General features: G+C 40.2%; 1 protein-coding gene across 7 annotated transcripts in view; it reads left to right on the forward strand.

Annotated features, from left to right (window-relative positions):
• Shal (Potassium voltage-gated channel protein Shal) overlaps nucleotides 1-25,950 on the forward strand; it is a 116,004-nt gene that overhangs the window by 71,428 nt on the left and 18,626 nt on the right. For all 7 annotated transcript variants that reach the window (XM_087356091.1, XM_087356094.1, XM_087356088.1 and 4 more), the window contains exons 2-4: nucleotides 1,797-1,959; nucleotides 13,775-13,963; nucleotides 16,348-16,500. In XM_087356091.1, the coding sequence (XP_087212217.1) occupies nucleotides 1,797-1,959; nucleotides 13,775-13,963; nucleotides 16,348-16,500 (505 nt within the window). The remainder of the gene's footprint in view (nucleotides 1-1,796; nucleotides 1,960-13,774; nucleotides 13,964-16,347; nucleotides 16,501-25,950) is intronic.

Genomic DNA, 25,950 nt, shown 5'->3' on the forward strand with positions numbered 1-25,950 from the left:
ACAGATATTTCTTTTCGACACCTGGCAGTTTCTATTGGACGCTAGAAAGAGATTTATTTATGAAATACTTATAATTTGACCGAAAAAGCACTCACTTGTGGGATTAGAAGGTTTTCAAGGCGGAGAGGAAAATTATATTGGTCTCCTGGATTATGGCGCCGTGTAAAATCGTCGGTAGTTCACAAAGTTTCGGAGAAACACGCTGTCTCCATTTCAGCCCTAAAGATGGAGACAACGTGTTTTTGCGAAATTTTAGCATCTATCGACGAGTATACATGAGCCAAAACCCAGAACAATGAACAGTCGCTTGTTTAGCAACTGATAACCTTCACAGAGATGTATAATGCGTTTAATATAAGGCTAATATAAAATAATGATGAATAAAAATTTGTATTTGTCTACAGTACCAAAGAGAAGTAACCTATAGCGCTCAGGACTTTTTGACTTGTCTTAAATTAGTCCACGACCGCTTTATTCTGTCGTGCCATTGAACAGTATATATTCTGAGGAACTGACATTGCTGAATTATTATTATTATTATTATTTAGTGTTCTGTCTGACGACAGGTCCATATGAACAGGATCCTTCCATCCTTTTCTCGGACTGGGACCTGTTCATATACGTTCTTGGCAGATGATCCAGAAGTGGTTTGCCATTGCCTTCTTCTGTGTGTGAATGGAGAAACCGGGGAAGCCCCCGGAGGAAAACTCCGTGTTGCCTAGACCACGGCCTTGCCCAACACAAGTTATAAATTCGGGCACCGCCGGGAATCGAACCCGAGACCCCAGGATTACAAGGCCAGCGTTCTAACCGCTAGACCACCTCATCTTATTATTATTTAGTGTTCTGTCTGAGGACAGGTCCATATGAACAGGATCCTTCCATCCTTTTCTCGGACTGGGACCTGTTCATATACGTTCTTGGCAGATGATCCAGAAGTGGTTTGCCATTGCCTTCTTCTGTGTGTGAATGGGATGCCACGGAGAAACCGGGGAAGCCCCCGGAGGAAAACTCCGTGTTGCCTAGACCACGGCCTTGCCCAACACAAGTTATAAATTCGGGCACCGCCGGGAATCGAACCCGAGACCCCAGGATTACAAGGCCAGCGTTCTAACCGCTAGACCACCTCATCTTATTATTATTTAGTGTTCTGTCTGACGACAGGTCCATATGAACAGGATCCTTCCATCCTTTTCTCGGACTGGGACCTGTTCATATACGTTCTTGGCAGATGATCCAGAAGTGGTTTGCCATTGCCTTCTTCTGTGTGTGAATGGAGTAATTGTTGGGATGCCACGGAGGAAAACTCCGTGTTGCGTAGACCACGGCCTTGCCCAACACAAGTTATAAATTCGAGCACCGCCGGGAATCGAACCCGAGACCCCCAGGATTACAAGGCCAGCGTTCTAACCGCTAGACCACCTCATCTTATTATTATTTAGTGTTCTGTCTGACGACAGGTCCATATGAACAGGATCCTTCCATCCTTTTCTCGGACTGGGACCTGTTCATATACGTTCTTGGCAGATGATCCAGAAGTGGTTTGCCATTGCCTTCTTCTGTGTGTGAATGGAGTAATTGTTGGGATGCCACGGAGGAAAACTCCGTGTTGCGTAGACCACGGCCTTGCCCAACACAAGTTATAAATTCGAGCACCGCCGGGAATCGAACCCGAGACCCCCAGGATTACAAGGCCAGCGTTCTAACCGCTAGACCACCGTGGCTATCTCATTGCTGAATAATGAGTCATAAACATGTAGCAAACAAGTGAAATGAGTATTTGTTGTCGTGTCCAGGTACGGGGACATGGTGCCGGGTACTATCGCCGGAAAGATTGTCGGAGGCGTGTGTTCGCTGAGCGGGGTTCTTGTCATCGCATTGCCAGTGCCTGTCATCGTCTCCAACTTCAGTCGCATTTATCACCAGAACCAGAGAGCCGACAAGAGGAAAGCACAAAGGGTACGTACATTTAGCTCGCATTCGGTTCCCTCGCCACTCCCACCCCACTATTTCATTCTCATTTTTTCAGGAATTTAGGAATAAAAATAAATGAAAATAAATGAACAGGAAACTAATTTAAAACTTCTTGACGATGGTGAAGAGTCAATTGAATAAAATTTTTTTACTTGGATATTATCCATCGTCTAGTAATAAAACGTAAAAAAAACGTAAAACGACGTTTCGGAGATGGGGCTCTATCTCCGTCTTCAGGTTCCTACTCAGTTGGGCCCACTAGATAGAGCTAATCCCTATCTCCGAAACGATAGAGCCTCATCTCCGAAACGTCGTTTTACGTTTTTTTTTTACGTTTTATTACTAGACGATGGATAATATCCAAGTAAAAAATTTTTATTCAGGAAACTAATTCTATTTTTGTTTAGGACGTGTACTGAATTAATAACTACACTTTGGCAGAATTATGCACTACTTAAAAATAAAGCTTCCGGTCTGCCCTTCGAGTTGTAATCGCACGAAACTTGGATTTGGTATGGAAAAAAAGTGGTCGTGGCCTAATTAAAGGGCTTAATTCCATCAGTTGTAATTAATTAATGAGGAGACCAGCTGCCCTGGGTGAAGTTTCTCATCCTTCCAGCTAAATGCTTGGATAGTAACTGAAATTAGACCAAGGCCGCGTCCTTCCACATCCTTTCTGGACCATCATCCATTTTAATGAACCTAACAACCAATACTATATATTCTGAGCAGTTAAATAGAAGTTAAATACATAAAAACGGGAATAGATATTAAAGACGCTTTTATAGTGTATTATTTTAATACATAAATTTCTGTAGTTTGTGTTTAAATACGTTTTCCTACAAATAACATCTGACGGTGCATATGAAAGCTTTTACGGCGACTAAGCCAGTGGCAACATCGAAATCTTGAAGCCGTTTCCCATTGCTCGAAACGGGCACAGTCGTAATTTCCTCGAAGATGGCGCCGTGTAGTCTGATAAAAGTTTTCCAGCGTTTCAGTGATACGTGCTGTCTCAATCACAGCCCAGAAGACAGCCATCTTCCTATTCATTGCTGTGAGAACTTGAGATCCTAATTGATTGCTGATTCAAGTGCTTATGTTGTTATTATTTTCGATCCATTTGCTGAAACCCTTTGAAGTCCAGTGATAACTACATGTATCACCTGCTTTAACAATAAGCAGCATTGCATTTTGTATGTATGCGTATCGTTTGACTCCCGCTGTAAACAGGGGTTATTTCCGTAAACGATGCTAACAAACTGATCTTTGTAATGGTGAAGTTTTTTCTTCAGTATGTGCTGAATTCTTAAATGTTACGTATTTACATTTAGACGAAATTTATCTTCAAGGGTCTATGTTAAATCTTGTCCGTCTAATCACAATAATTCTTATTAAATATTAAAATATTACAATAATTAACATTTCAACATTTAAAATATTAAATGATTTTAAGGTTTACATGCGTCATGTTTGTGTTTTGGATTAAAATATATAATAAAATACAGGTCAATACACAAAACTATATTTGGGTGTTAAAATTTAAAAATTTTAAATGTTAAAATTTAAAATTTTAAATTAGCGCTATTCATCACTATAAGGATGTTACATTTGCGCGCTTTCATTCATTCCACAACATGTTTCGATGTAATACATCATCTTCAGGTGTTGTTTTTTTTTATTTAAAACTATTTCATATTAAATGCATGCCTTTCAATAATTTATTATTGTAATATGTGTTTCGCTGGTCTTCTCGTTTTTTCCCATCTTATGTTTGTTTTGAAGATGATGTATTACATCGAAACATGTTGTGGAATGAATGAAAGCGCGCAAATGTAACATCCTTATAGTGATGAATAGCGCTAATTTAAAATTTAAAATTTTAACATTTAAAAATTTTAAATTTTAACACCCAAATATATTTTTGTGTATTGACCTGTATTTTATTATATATTTTAATATTAAATGATGTTCTTTATCGAAATATTCGATTTACATTAGACCATCATTTTTCATGTTTCACGACATGTTTCAGTTCCTAAAAGAACCATCCCTAGGTGTATATAATTATATAAAGCTTCAAAACGATAAATAATTCAAATACAATTTTCATACATTATGCCAGCGTACACTTTTATCAGACCCCCACCAGATATCAAACGATGTTCTTTTTCAGATTTTTATTCCATTTTTAATAACACACTAGATGTTGTTCTGTATATATATACATCATGCTCAATGTGACTTTAGTGTGGGTCTGTGCGAAAAGTCTTCGTAGGGTGCACAACATGCGCTTATAATCGTTTTCAGTTTGTAATTAGGGGTTTCGATTAAAATTTAACCAAATGTTATTCAGTGTATTAATACAATTCTGCACTCCGTATTTTTAAATCGTTGTCAGACATGGAACCGGAAGTAGCTTTCGCTGGGCTCAAGGCTTTATCAAAGATCTTCTCTCCTTGTAACCAGTTCGTAACTCTGAGAAACAAAACCATATTTCCTACGAACTATGTCTATACAAAAAGCTATTTTCATTAAAACGATGAAAAAGCTATAAAACTATGTTTTGTTTATTCGTAGTTAGAACTAGATTGCCAACATTAATAATATTTCTTTAAATTAAAAGTCATTTATGAGTGTGGATGACTGTACTAATTAATTGATTTCATGTTATTTTGTATAGATGCTCAATACGTGGATATTCTGACACACATGTTTAACGATACTTTTTATATTTATACGTGCTGTCTGCTACTACCTTTGGATGTTAGTCTGTACCAATTCAGATCACAGGCTGAAGACACAAACTCCTATGTCCTTGAGCTATTAGTTAGGGATTGAACAAGTCGAAAGTTCGTTTATCATTCTGTCATTTTAAGGGCGGTATGCAGTGAATTCGCCCCCCCCTCCCCCCAGGTTATATTCAGGCTAGCAGTGCACATCGTATAAAAATAATGTCAATAAACAGCGTGGCTACTGCGTAGATGTCTGCGAAGATTCAAGTTCATTAAACATTTCTTCAAATATCAACAATTAGAATGGCTTTATTCGACTGTTCCCTCAGAATAAATATTTACTCTTAAGCAGCTCCTAATGAGTGTGGACGCAATATTCCCAGCATTCCGATCCGTTGCAGTTTGTGTAGAGACGACGGCTTCCAGAGAATGCAGAAATTACGAGGGTCGCTCATTAAGTAATGCCCCACATTTTTTTTCTCAGCCAATAATGAAGATAGAAAAGTGTACTTTTACATGCTTGAGATTTGATGTTTCCCGCGTTCGTGTACGGAGTTTCAAATGATTCCAACCGATAGCGGAGCTGTAGTGAACTGTTAAAATGGCGTCTGTGAACGACTCTCGTTACAAGCAACGAGCTGTAATTGAATTCCTTGTTGCTGAAAAAGAAACGGTGGTGAACATTCATAAACGTTTGTGTGCTGTGTATGGAAGCTGTGCAGTCGATAGGAGCACCGTTGGTCGCTGGGCTAAGAGAGTTAAAGCTTCAGGAAGTGAAGAAACCGAGCTCCGTGATCTGCCGCGCTCTGGGCGTCCTGCCACAGCCACCACTCCAGACATGTTGAACCGCGCGGATGCCATTATTCGTGAGGATCGGCGCATCACAACTCGACAATTGGCCCAACAGCTTTCAGTCAGCAATGGAAGTGTGATTGCAATTATCCAGGCTCTCGCATATTCGAAGGTGTGCGCAAGATGGGTTCCACGAAGTCTCACAGCAGACCACAGGATTCAAAGGAAAACGATTTCTTCTGAATTTTTGGAGCGTTTTGATGCTGAGGGAGAGGTCTTTCTGTCCCGGATCATTACAGGTGACGAAACCTGGATACACCACTTTGAGCCAGAGACAAAAAGGCAGTCAATGGAGTGGCATCATCCTCAATCACCGAGAAAGAAGAAATTCAAGACAACTCCCTCCGCCGGAAAAGTCATGATGACTGTCTTTTGGGACAGTGATGGGGTCATTCTTGTGGATGTGATGCCAAGAGGTGCGACCATCAATTCAGACGCGTACATCAGGACCCTGAAAACCCTCAAGAAGCGTTTTCGACGAGTTCGGCCTCACAAGCATCCAGCAGAAATTTTGCTCCTGCACGACAATGCACGCCCTCACACAAGTCTGAGAACCCGGGAAGAAATCACCAAATTGGGTTGGACGGTGCTACCCCATCCACCCTACAGTCCAGATCTGGCACCCTCCGACTTCCATCTCTTTGGGCCACTTAAAGATGCTATCCGCGGAACAAGATTTGAAGATGACGAGAGCGTGATTCAAGCAGTGAGGACATGGCTACGTGCACAGGACAAGAGCTGGTACCGGCAAGGCATGCATGCACTTGTTCCACGCTGGCGTAAAACCGTACAAGTTGATGGGGACTATGTGGAAAAATAGTATGTGTAAAGGAAACATTGATTTATATTGTCACTAAATTTGAGCCATCTTGAATAAATATGTTCTGAGGAAAAAAATGTGGGGCATTACTTAATGAGCGACCCTCGTACATCTGCAAATATATTAAATAATTACATGTAATAAATTGCAACATTGGTAGTTCTTATCTGTTATCTGGATGAAAATGACATTCTCAGTAAATTTTTTTTCAAGCGATATTAAAAATTCTTATCTTTTATTATGACTATATCAACGTAATTCTGTTTTATACCGTATGATTGATTGATGAGTTATCTTATTTCGCATAGATGATTGCGAGGCTGTAAGGACTACAAAGAAGCCATAGATCACCAGTCCATTTAATTGGCATTTGAGCTACGAAAATGAGGTGTGGTGTATGAACGAGCATTAGTCGGAACATAAATTAATTTTAAGTGATGTGCGTTCTGAAATGAATAGTTTGATACGAAAGTTGAGGTTCTCGCTACAGTGAAAATTTCGATTGTGGTTTTCTGAATTGTTACGCTGTTTAGTCTTTTTTTTTTTGGAGGAAAATGTCTCGTAAATTTTCACTGCAATGAACCTTCTGGGTTCTATAAAGTGCTTCTCAATAAGGCATTTGCTCCAAGACGTTAATTCCTCCAGCTTCCTTCCTGACCTTCCAAGTGGCCATTTTCGAAGATGGGTTTCCCCACCAACATTTTCTGTTTAATTCTTGTCTCCTTCGTCAGACTCGCGTGGCCATCTCATCATAACGATTATCCGTCTTAAGTCACAAATTCCATAGTTCTGTCGCATTCACAGTTCTCAGTTTCCTTCGTTTTTCGAAAGTCAAAAATATTCTTCCGAGCACTTCGTTTTTAAACAGCTGTTATTTATTGAATAAAAATTTTCTTGGATATTATCCATCGTCTAGTAAATATAAAACGTAAAACGACGTTTCGGAGATGGGACTCTATCTCCGTCTTCAGGTTCCTACACAGTTGGGCCCACTAGATAGAGCTAATCCCTATCTCCGGACCATATAAAACGTAAAACGACGTTTCGGAGATGGGACTCTATCTCCGTCTTCAGGTTCCTACACAGTTGGGAGATAGGGATTAGCTCTATCTAGTGGGCCCAACTGTGTAGGAACCTGAAGACGGAGATAGAGTCCCATCTCCGAAACGTCGTTTTACTCTTTTTATTACTAGACGATGGATAATATCCAATAAAATTTTTATTCAATTGACTCTTCACCATCGTCAAGAAGTTTTAGCTGTTATTTATGTTCTTTCCTCAAAATGAAGACTTCACGTTTTGCAATCACACAAACCATTTGACGTAATTGGAAGCTATCTTTAGTTTAATTTGACCCAGTGGCATTTCTCTCATCAGTCCATCTGTCGGAGTGGAAATGGTATAAAATGAAGTTGCTGTTGTGCAGATCCTTTGTTTTCCGACGTCGTACCGCCTTGTGGCGATTTGTCTCATGTACGGAAACACAACATTGTATTCTGACATACAAAATAAATTGTTAACGCATTTATTAGTTTTGTTGTGGCTGTTATGATTAATGCTTGAGATGAAAACTGAAGTTTGCTTATGTGCGTATCGATCTGGAAGCAGCGAGAAGTCATTCATGAACAGGGAGTTCTATTGTCGGGTTCCAGGACACACGACGAAGTCTCAAAGCTGCAGTTGACATTAGGTTGTAAGGCACTTACGAGGTGCGATCGGAAAGTTTCTAGACTGCAGCCTATAAAAAAAAACCGTACACTTATCTCAGGTATTAAATTCATCCATCACCCTCGAAGTAGTTCCCCTGGGAGTGAACACAACGATCCCAGCGCCGCTGCCAAGCCTGGAAGCATCCCTGGAAATCTTTCTTTGTCAGCCTGTCAAAAACCATCTGCGATTCTGCCTGAATATCTTCTATCGTCTCAAATCTCCTTCCCTTTAGCTGAATTTTCATCTTTGGGAAGAGGAAGAAGTCACACGGAGCTTAGAAAGGAAGTTGGGGTCGGTTCTTGCAAGATCTTTGAGCTCCTGACAAACGAGAAGTCGATTCTGCTTCTGGTCCTCAGACAGGATGCGTCGCATGTGGAGTTCTTCCTTTAGAATCAGCTGACAGGTCGCATAGCCTATCCCAACAATGTCGCACAAGTCGTTGATGGTACGACGTCGATCTTCGTGAATGGCCTGCCGAATCTTCGTAACATTTTCGGGCGTTGTGCTGGAAGATGGTCGTCCAGAACGCTCGTCATCATCGACAGAGGTTCGGCCATTTTTAAAACGTGAATGCCACACAAAAGTTTGTGCACGACCCATTGCGGACTCCCCAAATGCTTGCTTTAGCATTTCATAGGTTTCCGTAGCCGTTTTGGCGAGTCTTTGGCAAAATTTGATGCACACGCCATTCCGAAATCGCAGGAGGGTCGGTGTAATGCACTACCAAAACGTCCGTAACTAAGAAACAAATGCTAATTCGATGATGCCGGCTGGCACACTGATTCACTATGAATGTAGGCCGCACCCCCTAAAGGCAGAAGCTCGTCCTACATCCGGGTCGCCCTCTATTGGCACAGTCTTGAAACTTTCCGATCGCACCTCGTACACCGTAAACCTTAAGGCGCTCTTTGGGGTGGTGACGACGTGTAGACTCAGGTATATGCCAACGTTTTGAAGGCACATGCTGTCTCCATGTTCATAGTTGAAGCAAATAATTACATTAAGCGGGAAAAGCTATAATCAAATTCACTAAGGACATTTAGAAATAGCTCCGTTTTTCAATACAATTACTTTATTTTTCTATATTTTTTTCCATAAATGTTTTTGATATCGTAAGACATCACAGAGTCTATTTTTGGTTCGATTGTCCGTGTTTAAGCGATCTGATATCGTGCACGCCTTCATTTTGACGATGAAGTGGTTAGAATTCTCCTTTCTTGTTCGGAGACATCCGCGACACAGCGTGAGATTGTGTGGGAATTGAAGATGGTCTTCTGGGCTGTGACATCATGTGATCTCGTAGGCAGTTACCGACGTTTCGGAGATGAAGATGATAATTTCCTATGAAATGCTGATAACCACCTACAAGACCATGCGACGTCAGAACTCGGAACATCACGAATCAAATGAGATTCTTTATGATTTCCCTGAGTGACTCTGTGCAAGTGGTGGGTTGTTATCTAAAAGTAGGTCATGACTACTTCCTTCCCCCATTCATGCAACTTTTGTTTCATCCACCCTATGTAACCATTTGAATTCTGCAGCGTAGTTATGCGATGTGTTGCATTCGGTCTGCATCTGACACAAAATATATTAACCGCAGTTTCTGGCTTTGAGGCAATGCTTGGTGCAGAATCTGCTCATCACGTCTGTCGTCGTGAAACTTGCGTGTCTGAAATCAAGGGACAAGTCACGTGAGTTGCGACGTAATTGTCCGGTTTGGGGGAGGGGGTCTTGCACGTGCGCAATGCTAGACACCAACCCTGATCTGACGTAACTTGCATCTAAATCAATAGCAGAGCATAACATTGCTATTATTTTGATGAAAGGGGGTAAATCTTAATCAGACGCTTAAATACTAACGCAGAGAATACTGGTATCCTTTGTGAATAGTTATATATTAGTGTATTTCAAAAATTAAATGTTTATGTTCACTGTAACATTACGACTTGATAAATACATGACTCTTGTTAGCGTATAAAATTTTTCTCTGAAATGTACGTTCGTGAATATGGAAATGATTATTAATACTCTAACATCTAGTTGACCCTATTATATTTTCATAGTAAGGTATAAATTGTGGTAGAAAATAATGCTTTCCCTAATAATTAAATTATTATTTAGGTGGCTGTCTTCTGGGTTGTAGCGCCGTGTAGTGTCGTAGAACTTTACTAACGTTTCAGAAGTCCTTGCTGCCTCTATTTTCAGGGCTATTAAATTACTTGTGAGGAAGTTAGGAGGAGAATAAATTCTGGAAATGCTTGCTACTTCTCAGTTCAAAATATTTTGTCTTCCCGTCTGATTTCTAAGAACCTGAAAATTAAAGTATACAAAACAATAATCTTGCCTGTTGTTTTGTATGGGTACGAAACATGGTCTCTCACTCAGAGGGAGGAACACAGATTGCAGGTGTTTGAGAATCGGGTGTTGAGGAGGATATTTGGGGCTAAGAGGGAAGACGATGGGGCGTGGAGAAAACTGCACAATGACGAGCTTAAAAATCTGTACTGCTCCCCCAGTATTGTGAGGGTGATTAAGTCGAGAAGATTGAGATGGGCTGGGCATGTAGCGCGCATGGATGGGACAAGAGGTGTGCACCGGGTACTGGTTGGGAAACCTGAAGGGAAGAGACCGCTGGGGAGACCTAGACGTAGATGGGAGGATAATCTCAGGCGGGATCTATGGGAGATAGGAGTTGAAGGAAACTGGATTTTGTTGGCCCAGGACAGGGTCCGGTGGAGGGCTTTGGTTAATTCGGTGATGAACCTTCGGGTTCGGTAAGCCATCTAGTTAGTTAGTTATTAAATTATGAACTTATATGCAGACTATTAGGCCCTACTGTTATTTTAATTATCTTAGAGAAAGCAGGCGTAAAGTTGTGGACTGTGTTAAACTCTCTCAGAATATATTCAAATTTGCTGGCTGGTCGGGCCTGTCGGACGCCTTATGTGTATGAGGTATTAGTGGGCAACGATTAGCAGAGGAAGATGAAATTTTTCTTAGAAAAACCCACCCACGAGACGCGTTGTCCGTCATAGGTTGCGTAATAATTTCGCCCACAGCCCAGCGGTGATGAGTCTGTTTTCTTGGTTCAGTGAATTATTTATAATAGTCTGAAAATGTATTACATTAACATCATTTTTATTATACACAGCACAGGATTGAAAATACATGAATTTAAATTTATGTTTATAATCGGAATTTATTTAAGATTATATTTGGATCATCTCTTACGTTTCTTGAACTTCGCGTTTATTTTATGAATGTCTGCTATAGGAATGTTTTTGAATACTGTTTGCCTGTGCTTAATTTGACGTGCATATATTTTGACCATTTATAGTTTTATGAGATACGAAAATTTTATTCGAATGTTACTGCATGAATAATAAAACTGACATTTATTTTCTTTGACGGAATGACGTGTTAAATTTGTATTCGATGTTAGAACAAATACAGAATTGGCAAATTTACTTAAATATCTCCAGTAAACCAAATCTAAAACTTCTTGACGATGGTGAAGAGTCAATTGAATATAAATTTTCTTGGATATTATCCATCGTCTAGTAAATATAAAACGTAAAACGACGTTTCGGAGATGGGACTCTATCGTTTCGGAGATAGGGATTAGCTCTATGTAGTGGGCCCAACTGTGTAGGAACCTGAAGACGGAGATAGAGTCCCATCTCCTAAACGTCGTTTTACGTTTTATATTTACTAGACGATGGATAATATCCAAGGAAATTTTTATTCAATCTCCAGTAAATCGATTGTGAACATCCTTTACAGTACTTTTAATGGTCACAATGAAAGTTCAGTTAATTTGGATTGTATTTCTGCTCGTTTTACCTGGTTCGAATACAATAATATATTACAAAAAGCAAAATGTTCTTGTCGATTATGGTCTTCTGGGTTGTGACTCCGTGTAGTCTTGGATGTATTTATCGACGTTTCGGTTGAACTTATTTATTTTCTTTTTTTAACTGCTGTAATAAAAATGTTTGAATTCCTTTCCCTTCTTGGGTTCAACCCAGAAGACCGCAAGACCACAGTTGACGTCTTCACTCCCGTGAGAACCTCAAATCTCAGATAAAATGTAGTTTATAATTTATTACTCATCTGTTTAAGGAATGCCGCGATATTATCTGTGTACAAAGAAAATAATAACAAAAAATCAACTTGAAAATAACAATTTTCTGTCATAGTATATAATATATTCAGTCGGCACATACGTACTGAATACATCTGAAAAGGATTATTCTTCAACTGCGAGAGCAATATCTAGTCACATGTATGTGATACAAATTGAAAACGAATGTGTTATGGGATTGTTTTTCTCTCTCTTTTTGGAATCCTATGAGTAGCTGCTGTGATCAATGACCCGCGCCGTGAGAACTCAGCGCGGCAACTTCTCCGACATTTGTGTGAAGTGTGTAGTCTAAACAAGATGTTTCAGGCGATCGTTGTTACAAATAAGAACGGGGCCTTTGCAAATTTCAACGTTCAATCAGGTGCATAATGGCCAGACCGCGTTGAATAGAAAGATTCCAGCGTCTCCACGTTTTCGTCCGATGTTTCGTCCTGTAGGTTGTAATCAGTGATATATTCCGTCACGTCTTCTTCACGGCCTTTCTTTCTATTGTTTTGGCCAATCTAGTAACCTCACCCCAAATGTACCGACCCCAAACTTAACCCATCACATGCATGATACAAAATTTTCACGACGAGCCAAATTAATAAAATTCTGTCGGGTTATCAAATGGTTAAAACTCGAGTTGAAACCGAGGGTGGCCTTGTAGTCTGGCTTCAGGGGTCCTTTGCCGCCTCCATCATCAGGACTTACTCATGAATTTGCTCATCGCCCTGATTATGGAGGCAGTAAGAACCTCTGAAACGTTGGCAAACGTAGACTAGACTGCACCGTGATACAACTCAGAAGACAGCCGTGAGAACCTCAGATCCTGCGCTTTTTAAACATTTTGCACGTGTTAGCCCGAAAGGAGTTTTTAATTCACATTTCGGAAATAATTTGTGTGTGGTCTAGAACGCTGGCCTTGTAATCTGCGGTCTCGGGTTCGATTCCCGGCGGTACCCGAATTGATAACTTGTGTTGGGCAAGGCCGTGGTCTAGGCAACACGGAGTTTTCCTCCGGGGGCTTCTTCCCCGGTTTCTCCGTGGCATCCCATTCACACACAGAAGAAGGCAATGGCAAACCACTTCTGGATCATCTGCCAAGAACGTATATGAACAGGTCCCAGTCCGAGAAAAGGATGGAAGGATCCTGTTCATATGGACCTGTCGTCAGACAGAACACTAAATAATAATAAGGCATATATATATATAGTGCCCCAAAAATCGTATTCACATGAAATAAATACATTTTAATAAACTAGGCCATTGCATACGTTAGCATTGGCACTTAATGAATTAAGGGGTCCAGTGTAATTGTCCAAAGTTGTCCAAAATGACCTCCGTTAACTTCGTGCCAGAGTTGACAGCGGTGAGCAACTGACCAGTAAGGTTAACATTCCGTATTGTAACGTGCACACATCTTTTTGGGACATCTTGTACATAGTGTTGTGTTTTCTTTGCGGTACAGGCTGACTTCTCACGTTGTACCTGTACGAGCTTCGACTTGAAAGTGTTAACAGAACGCATGTGACATAGAAGTTTCTCCCGTTGCAGAAAGCGAGGCTCGCACGCATTCGCATCGCCAAGGCGTCCTCTGGGGCTGCCTTCGTCAGTAAGAAAAAGGCTGCTGAGGCTCGTCTCGCGGCGCAGGAGTCAGGCCTGGAGATGGACGATAACTACCACCAGGAGGACATCTTCGAGCTGCAACATCATCACTTACTCCGGTGCCTCGAGAAAACCACGGTCAGTGACATTCCCTCAACAGATCAAATAATTTATAAGCTCAAATCGTATTGACCGAATTACTTTTCAAATGTTGTAACAAGAAATAATTGGAGATGGTTGTTTTCTGGGTTGTTGGGTCGTTTAATCTGACTGATATTGACCGACGTTTCAGATGAGCTTCTGCATTCATCATTAGGACAACGTAGGCCAATATGTTGCAACATCCCAGGAGACAGTCATCTTTATACTCGTCGCCATGAGAACCTGAAGTCTCGAATTAAAAATAATTGCTCAATAAACTGTATAATATATATTAGTGAGAATTTTCAAGGTTCAAGTTTAATTCGAGCGGAGTTTTCACAAACAGCTTTCTTGAATGTGTTTCTTGCGTATTTTTTGATGTGGACACTTGAAGCTGTGTTTATTCTTTTGTCGGCGCTGTGGAAAACATTTGACATGATTTTTCATCAAGTACGAAGGATATACAGCGTGACAATATTAAAATGCTACCTGTTCGTAGTAAAAATGGGAACAGTTCAGTGATCAGACACATGTGACGTGCCTTTTCTGAATTCCAATTATTTGAAGTAACTGTATGAGGCTTCTCACATGTTGCTGTATTTCCCCAGATAGAAATGTCTACGGTGATTATGAAATATAATCTGGTAAGATATGTTTAAATATGTGATTTTTTTTAAAAAATAATAAATTTGCACTGTGGGATTGGTAATACGAGGTATACTGATTGAAACTAGAAAGTATCGTCACAAACCGACTGTGATATTGACAGAAATATTTGTTGCTGTTTTTTTTTTTTCCGAGACGTGTGATTTTGAAACAGATTTTGTAAAATGTATAACTTCGGATTTCGGGTCTAACTGCGTCGAGTGTTTGGTTTTAAGTAACGTTTTGACGCCTACTCGTTCTATATAAGGCCTCCAGAACCCGTTCCACCACTTATCCACCTTGAAGATGGCAGCTGAAATTTTTCCGAAACTTTGGTTAACATCAAACATTCGACGCGGCTCACGCCTACGGACAAAAAAATTCTGTAAAATGATTTATTTTATTCAAATCATTTATTATTTTGAGGAAAAGAAAGTGTAACTCCCAAAATACTGTTTATTTGTGATTTATTCAAAGACGCAGTCAGCAGTTCAGTTGTAATTTATTGTGTCGAATGACGGGTGATTAATGAATGGGTGATGTATTTTGAAAAGATCTGCAGTAAAGAAGGAGTCGTGGCATCACTTATGATAGCAAGACTCGGGGCTGAGATTTTAACTTCGGAATGCAAATCAGAGTGTTAACAACTTGCCCATTTCTGTAAAACAGATTTAAGTGCGTGGGTTATATTTTCGCCGCACAAGAAAAGTCTGGTAACTGCTGGTGATAAATATCTTATAAAATTATTTTGATCAGCTGCGCAAAACAAGAGATCATTACAGATTTAATCGATATCACAGCAAACAAAATGTTTTACGGAATGTGTAGATTTTGTCCTTCGTAATGACGAACTGAGAGAATTTCTTGTTCTGCGTTGTTTGTAAGAGAAACAACGTTGTCGCGTTTCCAAACTGATTGTTTTCCCATCCATGACAAATCAGTCGCTGTCAGTAAAAAAAAGACAGACCATAGCTTCTGTTTTTGTTCACGAATGAACTCTCTTTGTGTGGCGCTGAGTTCCAATCTACCGATCGCCAGCGAAACCAAGGAACAGTAAGTAGTCTGCGTCATCGGTTCTTCCTATGACTCCGACGTAGAAATCGTATTTACCTCAGAAAGCAGGAAACACAGTTTACTTCACAAAACAAATACGAAAAACACAAGCTCATGTCCCTGTAATGTAAAATAGTCTGGAGAACTCCATTTATATTTTATTTTCCCTGTAACTTTTCTTATTGAAAAGAAAATGGAACACTAGAGCAACTGAAGAAGAACAATTGTGTTGTTGGAATCAGAAATTACAGTTCGCAGTTTAAGTCTATCAAGTTTCCCATCGTCTTCTTAATGATCACCGTCTTACAATTCCCAAGTTGCTACACCCTGTTTTATGAAAATATTGGAGTTACTGAATTTTGGTGAGATTTCGGCTTTTAACAGCGACAACTTTGAATGAAGATGGCTGTCTTCTGGGATGTTACGTTGTGTAGTCTGGTAGAAGTTTACGGGTGTTACAGAGGCGCTTACTGCCTCCTTCATCAGGACGATGACCCTTACACGACAGCCGTGAAGATCGAGACAGGACGTTCATCCGAAAGGTTTGTATCTACCTGTACCTACGAGTCTACACGGCGTCATAACACGTAAGAACAACACTGTCATCTTCACCGCCTTGAGAATGTCTCGTCCCAGAAGACAGTCATCTTCGTAGCTCGGTTGCATTGTGTTTTTTATTACAGGACCGAGAATTCGTGGAGATGGAGAACCCTTACAACGGACAGCCGAAAAGGCCGGGGTCCCCTTCGCCGCTGACGAGCCCCGTTCACTCTGCAGCCAGCCACCCTGGACTTCTGCACTCTTGCTGTGGTCGCTGTTGTGGACAGCGCTATCAGGTATGATAACACCGAGCTTATTTTGCGTGACAGTCTTTCCTTTAAATGCTACTTTTATTCGTTGTGAAAAACGACAATATTAAGTTTGTAAGACTTGAGGTTCTCACAGCGGTGAATATGAAGATTTCTGTCTTCTGGGTTATTGCGCTGTGTAGTCTGGTCGATGTTAACCAACGTTTCAGAGGTCATACTGCCTCCGTCCGACGGAGGCAGTATGACCTCTGAAACGTTGGTTAACATCGACCAGACTACACAGCGCAATAACCCAGAAGACAGAAATCTTAATATTAAGTTTATTTACGAATGCCTACGAGTGCTTGGAATGTACGTCCACATCTACGTTATAAATTACTCATTCATGTAAATTTTTGTGAGTCAAAAACTGATGCCATGTATCATTCAAATTGGTTTTCTCGACTTTGGTTTTGCAAAACTTTAACTTGTTTAGTGTCTTATATCACAAATTAAAATTTGGGCATTAGAATCTTAAGTCACACATTTGAGAACTTTGGGTTTAATAAGATTTTAAATTAGGTATGTGGTTTATCCTCTTGTTCATCAACTGATACCACTTCTACATGTTTCTCTACTCTTCTTAAATCTTTCTGTGTTCCTTCTCTACCCTGTATTGTTTCTTTATTTCAGTTTCCTTTATGCAGTATTTATTAAGAGTTTGCTTTAATTATGATAAGTCAAGGTCGAAGTTTGTACGTTAAGACAGTAAAATTTGTGCCCATCCGAGAAATGACGAACATTTCTTTAAGTCAAAAATTACTTTAGTGGTTGTTAATTTATACAGAATGTCATTTCCAACTGCGCTCTCTTCTAGAAGTATTCAGGAATGGATGAAAAGGCATGCACCTAGATTGTAACTTCCTGTAGTTTCGTCCCTTCCCCCGTCCCCCCCCCCCCCCGGCCTTGTCGTTGGAAATGACTTCTAATTTATTTGTGTACACGTAACTTTAATTTGTTATAAGTTACTTCGCCCAACTTTTTGGAAAAATTGCGAACATGTAACATTTTTTTTTTCATTGCGTTTGTTTTTAATACTATTTTATACGGTGCCCATTACATTCTGTAAATTACAAAAGTAAACATTACATCGAAGCTGAGATTCTGTGCCATGGAATATTTTCTAGTGACATGGTTTCTATCGGACATTGTGTCCTAGGGGCTTTAATTCACTGTAAAAACATGTACTTGGAGCGGTTGTTTAGGTTGGACATTTGTTCACTATGGATCCAAGGTTATTCATTAAAATAACTTTGAATTGAGGGACCAGGTTTTATTCCCAGCAGGAGACCTCAGACACCCTCGTTATCGCTACTTGCAATAACTGCTCTAGAATTCCAGAACACTGCCTTTCACGAGGAGAAAATTTGACGAAACTTTTCATTAAATAACAGCACCGAACGTCACAATTGAGTGGTTAGCACTCCCATCATCATCTTATTTGGCGAGAATACTTACGAGGTTCAATTCTGAATCCCCTCCATCAACACTGTGAACTGTTAACAGCATAACTAACTAACTAACTAGATGGCTTACGGAACCCGAAGGTTCATCACCGAATTAACCAAAGCCCTCCACCGGACTCTGTCCTGGGCCACCAAAATCCAGTCTCCTTCAACTCCTATCTCCCATAGATCCCGCCTGAGATTATCCTCCCATCTACGTCTAGGTCTCCCCAGAGGTCTCTTCCCCTCAGGCTTCCCAAATAGTGGACCCAACCAACCAGATGGCTTACGGAACCCGAAGGTTCATCACCGAACTAACCAAAGCCCTCCACCGGACCCTGTCCTGGGCCAACAAAATCCAGTCTCCTTCAACTCCTATCTCCCATAGATCCCGCCTGACATTATCCTCCCATCTACGTCTAGGTCTCCCCAGAGGTCTCTTCCCCTCAGGCTTCCCAAATAGTGGACCCATCCAACCAGATGGCTTACGGAACCCGAGGGTTCATCACCGAACTAACCAAAGCCCTCCACCGGACCCTGTCCTGGACCAACAAAATCCAGTCTCCTTCAACTCCTATCTCCCATAGATCCCGCCTGAGATGATCCTCCCATCTACGTCTAGGTCTCCCCAGAGGTCTCTTCCCCTCAGGTTTCCCAAATAGTGGACCCAACCAACCAGATGGCTTACGGAACCCGAATGTTCATCACCGAATTAACCAAAGCCCTCCACCGGACCCTGTCCTGGGCCAACAAAATCCAGTCTCCTTCAACTCCTATCTCCCATAGATCCCGCCTGAGATTATCCTCCCATCTACGTCTAGGTCTCCCCAGAGGTCTCTTCCCCTCAGGCTTCCCAAATAGTGGACCCAACCAACCAGATGGCTTACGGAACCCGAGGGTTCATCACCGAACTAACCAAAGCCCTCCACCGGACCCTGTCCTGGACCAACAAAATCCAGTCTCCTTCAACTCCTATCTCCCATAGATCCCGCCTGAGATTATCCTCCCATCTACGTCTAGGTCTCCCCAGAGGTCTCTTCCCCTCAGGCTTCCCAAATAGTGGACCCAACCAACCAGATGGCTTAGGGAAACCGAAGATTCATCACCGAATTAACCAAAGCCCTCCACCGGACCCTGTCCTGGGCCAACAAATTCCAGTTTCCTTCAACTCCTATCTCCCATAGATCCCGCCTGAGATTATCCTCCCATCTACGTCTAGGTCTCCCCAGAGGTCTCTTCCCCTCAGGGTTCCCGACCAACGCCCGGTGGACACCTCCTGTCCCATCCATGCGAGCCTAGGCTACTACAAAGTAAATCTGTAGTTTGACAGCCACAACTGATCACAGGCAGTGAAGTGAGAATTTCATTTTATACGTTTTCTGAAAGTGACTGGAATTTAGGGACTTTAGTAAGCAAAATGAAGGTATCCATGGCCCAATAATCGAGCGCTGTGTGTAGCTCCTTTACGGAATATTGCAGACGGGTGCGTTCAGGAATAACAATAACATGTACAGAGCTGTTGCTCTGTTTACTAAATATCGGTATTCCGTTTTGGTTCAGTGACATCTGGCTTGGCGCGTATCCCAAAATACTACGTGAATCTGGCTGGTTCCAATGCCAGTCAAGACAAACCGAAACCTACGTACGGTTCGTAACGATACATTTATTAATTGAATAAAAATTTACTTGGATATTATCCATCGTCTAGTAAATATAAAACGTAAAAAACGACGTTTCGGAGATGGGACTCTATCTCCATCTTCAGGTTCCTACACAGTTGGGCCCACTAGATAGAGCTAATCCCTATCTCCGGACCATATAAAACGTAAAACGACGTTTCGGAGATGGGACTCTATCTCCGTCTTCAGGTTCCTACACAGTTGGGCCCACCAGATAGAGCTAATCCCTATCTCCGGATTAGCTCTATCTAGTGGGCCCAACTGAGTAGGAACCTGAAGACGGAGATAGAGTCCCATCTCCGAAACGTCGTTTTACGTTTTATATTTTATATTTTACTAGACGATGGATAATATCCAAGTAAATTTTTATTCAATTGACTCTTCACCATCGTCAAGAAGTTTTAGATTTGAGATACATTTATTAATAATTCGTAACTAATTTTGTGAATTTGTGTTTAAATCCGGGCGTCAGTTTTCTTATATTATTTTTTACTTTCATTTTCGATGAGGTTGTCTTTTGTTTATTAATTTAATCGTTAGGATCCACTTCTTTCTTCTGTCGTCTGTCTTTTCTTATTCTTCTTTCTTCTTATTCTTCTTCTTCTTATCTGTCCTTACCTTTTATCTTGTGTCTTGACTTCGTCTGTATTTACCCTACTTTTCTCAACATCGTGTATGCGACATAATATCTGATATTGTATATTTAATTTTTATATACGTGTAAGTGCTATCCCATAAGTCACGCAGCACCTGGAATTTATAAACTGTTCACACCTACGCACACCCATAATTTTTTTACTTGTAAAATAATTAAATGTATCTTAATGTAGTCATATTTTAATCTCAAGTCTAGAAAATATAACTTGATTTTTGAAAGTTATATATTTTAAAAAAAATATATTAAATATCCGGATGATCTGATGTCCCAACTGCATTACAGAATAATTTTTAACACTATTACATTTGACGTTGTTTAAAATGTTATCAGCACTGTACTAATCGTGATATTTTGTTAATATTTTATAGTACTAATTCATATCCACGAGCTCTGCGATGTAAAAATATATTAACATTGTAATATAAACGATAATAATTCAACAAAAATTACTGAACATTCTGAAATTAATGCAACAGTATTTGAATTCGTGAAAAGTATGGATTCATGTAATTTATTACACACGAATATCTTAATATCACAGTTTTAAAGTCGTATGATTAAATTATGCTTAGCAGTTCATAACATTTTTTGGTACAAATAAAATTAACCTCAAGACTGCAGATCGCTTTATCGACGTGACTCGTGGATATTGATTAGGGATTTTACTGTAAAATATGTCCCGACGGAAAATTTCAGGATCTATTTAACTTGTCATGCTGAGAGCATTCCATTAAACGTGCTATTTGTGTGATAGTCGCATTATCCTGTTCTTATTAGTAAGTTAACTGAGCGTACTATTTTTTTAAACCAATCAAAATTCTCTTTAAGTACATAATGGGTATTTCATAAAATGTTATTTGTTCCTGATTGCCCGTGATATTACATTACGAGGTCACACTGAAATAGAGGGGATTATTTCTCATCTCCTGTCCGAGTTGTGAACAGGAATCGGATAATGACAGTACGATTCTATTGTGAAAAGTTTCCACGGCCTTTAAAAATGTAATAGAAACTGAATATTTACCGAGAAATCTTAGCGATGTTCTTTTGTCGTGTGGACGCATGACTTATGGATATGACAAGATTTCTGTGCTCTGATGTGTTCAATCTTAATATTTCCTGTTCTGTTCATGTTGCATTTCTCTTTGTTATGCCCGGCTCTGAACAACATTAAGGTCTGTCTCGATTCGTGCATACGAAAGAACTTGGTCTTCATAAGACGTGTTTTCTGTGTCAATCTAAACTTTCTGTATCTGTGACTCTGATCGCTCTCTCAGCTTTCACTTTCTATCGCTATGACATTTGTTGTATTGTAACTTACAGTGTGTCAACTAATTGTTTGTATTCTTTTTTCTTATTTGTAATCGTTTTAATAATTACGAAAATGTAGAGTTTGCTATAATTATTTGTTTTAAATGTGGTAATATTTTGAGGACGGGCCTTAACTATATTTTACAACACGTGGTAAGGTGCGAAAAGTTTCTGTCTTGATAACGTGTCATAAGATGAATGGACGTTTTGATGTATTACTATTTTATCTTTATCTATGTTCCGTGTAATAATTATTTATTTGTTTCAGTACACCATGACTGTTGATCACTAAACCCTTCACGACTGAATAATTAATTGTGCAATTCTTAAACTGCAGTATTGTTTGTTTATGACTTAATAGACTATTATCTTTTGTAGCCACGATAGATGCACAGTATTGCACAGTTAATTTGATTTGCCAATCAGCAAAGCCGGATTTGCGAGTGGGTGATTCTGTCGTCATATTTTATCATCTCTTTGCTTTCACCTTTCTCTTTACCAGGCTGCACCACTCGATCACCGTTCTGCCTAATTTTCTCTCCATCGCCTACTTTTTCAGAAGTGTTATTTCTTCATTGGTGTCCTGCACTTGTTGTTTAATCACGTAAATGTGAGCTAACATACACGTTTGTCTTGTCTCTGATTCATTAAGAAACTGATTATTATTTTGTCGAACTCGGTTTTGTCGCTGTGTAGACTCGGACGTAGATATCAGAATTTTTGGGGAATCATTCTGCCTTCATCTTCAGTCCTGGAGAAGTAGACTCTGTTAAACCTTGAATATGGTGTCTACTTACGAGTCTACACGGCTTCACAGCCCAAGAAAACATCACAATCTTACCGCCTTGTAAAACATAAAATTTCACATGATTTTGGTGGATGGGAATAATATTTTCTTACTATTGTCAAAATCATTTCTAGATCTTAATCCTCATGATTTTGTAATACTCATTCTTCGTACTTAATGAGTATTTTTTTTAACCTACGTCACGTCTCATTGAAAAATAAATGGTAGATATACTACGCATTGAGGGAAATTGATAATATCCCCAAGAAACAACTCTCTAAAAACACTTTAAATATCTAGTATTCTTTAGAAAGTGTCTAATATAATATTATCTTTATGTAACCTATTTATTATTACGTTTTATGTTAAATTTTATTCAGTTTATGTACGTCTAATATAAAGAATGGAAGGGAATTTAACGATCTTCTGTTTTGGTCCAAATTCAATTTGCATAAAATACAAAAATGAGTTTATATCATACATTAACCGACTGTGCAAGTCTAGCTCGTGTGACAGACACAACTGAGTGACATAATATATCCTAGTATTGCGAGATAAGAAAGTAAGATTTACGAATGTTATTGAGTGAATTTATCTGTTTTCTCGTGGAATGTAATTTACTTCGTAAAGTAAAGTAAAGTTTGTCCCACTATACGCCATGTAGGCGTTTGGGGTGAGTGGAGGTATAGCTCCTCTCTTCCTTGACCTCGGCACTAGATGGGGGTGAGTGGTCAGCATCACGCCCCGGCCGGCTTAACCCCCGGGAAAGGACCCCGGTACCCATTGTAGAGGAGGCTGGGTGGGCCCCAGAGCCGGTCTGGACGCAGAGGCTAGAGGAAAAATCCTGCCCCCATCGGGGATCGAACCCCGGTCGTCCAGCCCGTAGCTAGTCACTATACTGACTGAGCTATCCTTCGTAGCTAAGTAAAAAACGTATTACGTAAACTGATCGGTACCTCAGGTATTAGTTTGGCCTCACCAAATCACTCTTCTTTACGTAAAAACAAAATATTTTGTATAATTATGTGGTATGTTTCATATACGAGGCTCCGACGAGTAGCTTGAACGAACAGAAAGCTGTGAAGTATTTCTAGAAGATGTACTACTCCGTTTTCTCATTCATTTACTTCAGTAATGCAGTTAGTGCCTGCGTCTTAGAAACAGCCAATGTCCGCCACGCGAATGCGCCATTTGTGCGATGCGGGAAAAACGAAACTAAGTTCTGACTGCGGCGACTCTGGTAGCAAGAATTACAAACGAAACTTTGGTGACGCCTATGGTGGAGTCCGGCGGAGTCTTGAGTCAGACGGTAGGTTTTGTGTTTCGTTTGGCACAAATATGGATTCAGTCGGATTGAAAATCGTAATTAATGTCGTTTATAAAGAATTTTATATATGTAGTTCCAAAGCGATTTGCATAGATAATCTTGAAATCAGTCGTTCTCTTGTTGGCTCAATATAAAAATTGTTCATTCGAGTCAGTTGGTTCTTGCATAAGGGGCAAGTATTTTTTCCCTGCATTGAATCAAATACACAGATTAACCACTAATCCATGTGACTTTGTGAAACGTCATTAATGCCCTGTACAAACGTGTTCATGTGAATCCACATTTACTTTGCAGTGTACGAATTTGTTATGTGTTCTGGCTACTAACTGATTTCAAATAAATCGGTTTCAGGAAAAGCAGCTCTGTTTCACTGCACGTTTCTGAACACAGTCAATATTGCATTAACACAGTATATCTGCACACTGTCATGAACTTCGTTACTTTAAATTAAATCGATCTTATAAGCTTCACAAATTATAAAATCCAACATGAATTGCGGATATATATGTTATATAAGTTATTATTTATTTATTTAGTGTTCTGTCTGACGACAGGTCCATATGAACAGGATCCTTCCATCCTTTTCTCGGACTGGGGACTGGGACCTGTTCATATACGTTCTTGGCAGATGATCCAGAAGTGGTTTGCCATTGCCTTCTTCTGTGTGTGAATGGAGTAATTGTTGGGATGCCACGGAGGAAAACTCCGTGTTGCCTAGACCACGGCCTTGCCCAACACAAGTTATAAATTCGGGCACCGCCGGGAATCGAACCCGAGACCCCCAGGATTACAAGGCCAGCGTTCTAACCGCTAGACCACCTCATCTTATTATTATGTAGTGTCCTGTCTGACGACAGGTCCATATGAACAGGATCCTTCCATCCTTTTCTCGGACTGGGACCTGTTCATATACGTTCTTGGCAGATGATCCAGAAGTGGTTTGCCATTGCCTTCTTCTGTGTGTGAATGGAGTAATTGTTGGGATGCCACGGAGGAAAACTCCGTGTTGCCTAGACCACGGCCTTGCCCAACACAAGTTATAAATTCGGGCACCGCCGGGAATCGAACCCGAGACCCCCAGGATTACAAGGCCAGCGTTCTAACCGCTAGACCACCTCATCTTATTATTATGTAGTGTCCTGTCTGACGACAGGTCCATATGAACAGGATCCTTCCATCCTTTTCTCGGACTGGGACCTGTTCATATACGTTCTTGGCAGATGATCCAGAAGTGGTTTGCCATTGCCTTCTTCTGTGTGTGAATGGAGTAATTGTTGGGATGCCACGGAGGAAAACTCCGTGTTGCCTAGACCACGGCCTTGCCCAACACAAGTTATAAATTCGGGCACCGCCGGGAATCGAACCCGAGACCCCCAGGATTACAAGGCCAGCGTTCTAACCGCTAGACCACCTCATCTTATTATTATGTAGTGTCCTGTCTGACGACAGGTCCATATGAACAGGATCCTTCCATCCTTTTCTCGGACTGGGACCTGTTCATATACGTTCTTGGCAGATGATCCAGAAGTGGTTTGCCATTGCCTTAACGTTCGTCTGTTCTACATTTTGTCCACAGAGTGTGCTTATAGGTTTCTTATGGTTTTCAGAATGAACATCGATTATTTCCCTAAACAGCATTAAGTACTTGCTGTTTATAATTAAGATGTGCCATAAGGCAACTGCTGAATTTTTAAATATTGTTCTTAACAGCCTTTCAAGAGTGGCTTAAAACATTACGATCGACAAAATAATGATTCCGTTTTACGCTTTAAACTGCTATTAGCGTTTCGCATCTCCAATCTGATTGCTATTTTTAACCACTTAATTTGCGTAGTAGCAGTACGATCGAGCCAGAAATGCGTAGACCATCGGCGTTTGGTAATGACACCTTTTGCTTAATAGCTTTCAGGAAAGTAGAGTCTGTAAATATCTTCTAGGTAACAGTTTGAATATTTACTTAGCTGCAAAGTCTTTAGCAAACGCGACCCAAATTACTAAGGCCATTGTTTTAAATTAGAACATAAGCGGTATTGTACGATCTTACCTTCGTATATCTGCTTTAGATATTGATCGTTTTAGTTATAAATTCCCCCGCCAGTTGTGTTCTGATATGCAGTTTTTAAACAAGTCTGATTTATGAGAGTGAACGCGTTCCTCTAATTACATCCAGAATGAAATAAAACTGCTTCGTGATGGATTTTATAAGTCTTCAATTATGCTATTGATGTTAC

Source organism: Zootermopsis nevadensis, unplaced genomic scaffold, assembly GCF_977971745.1.
Source record: "Zootermopsis nevadensis isolate Lab colony 2312 unplaced genomic scaffold, Znev_1.0 Znev_ptg000025l, whole genome shotgun sequence".
In the NCBI taxonomy this organism is placed as follows: domain Eukaryota; kingdom Metazoa; phylum Arthropoda; class Insecta; order Blattodea; family Termopsidae; genus Zootermopsis; species Zootermopsis nevadensis.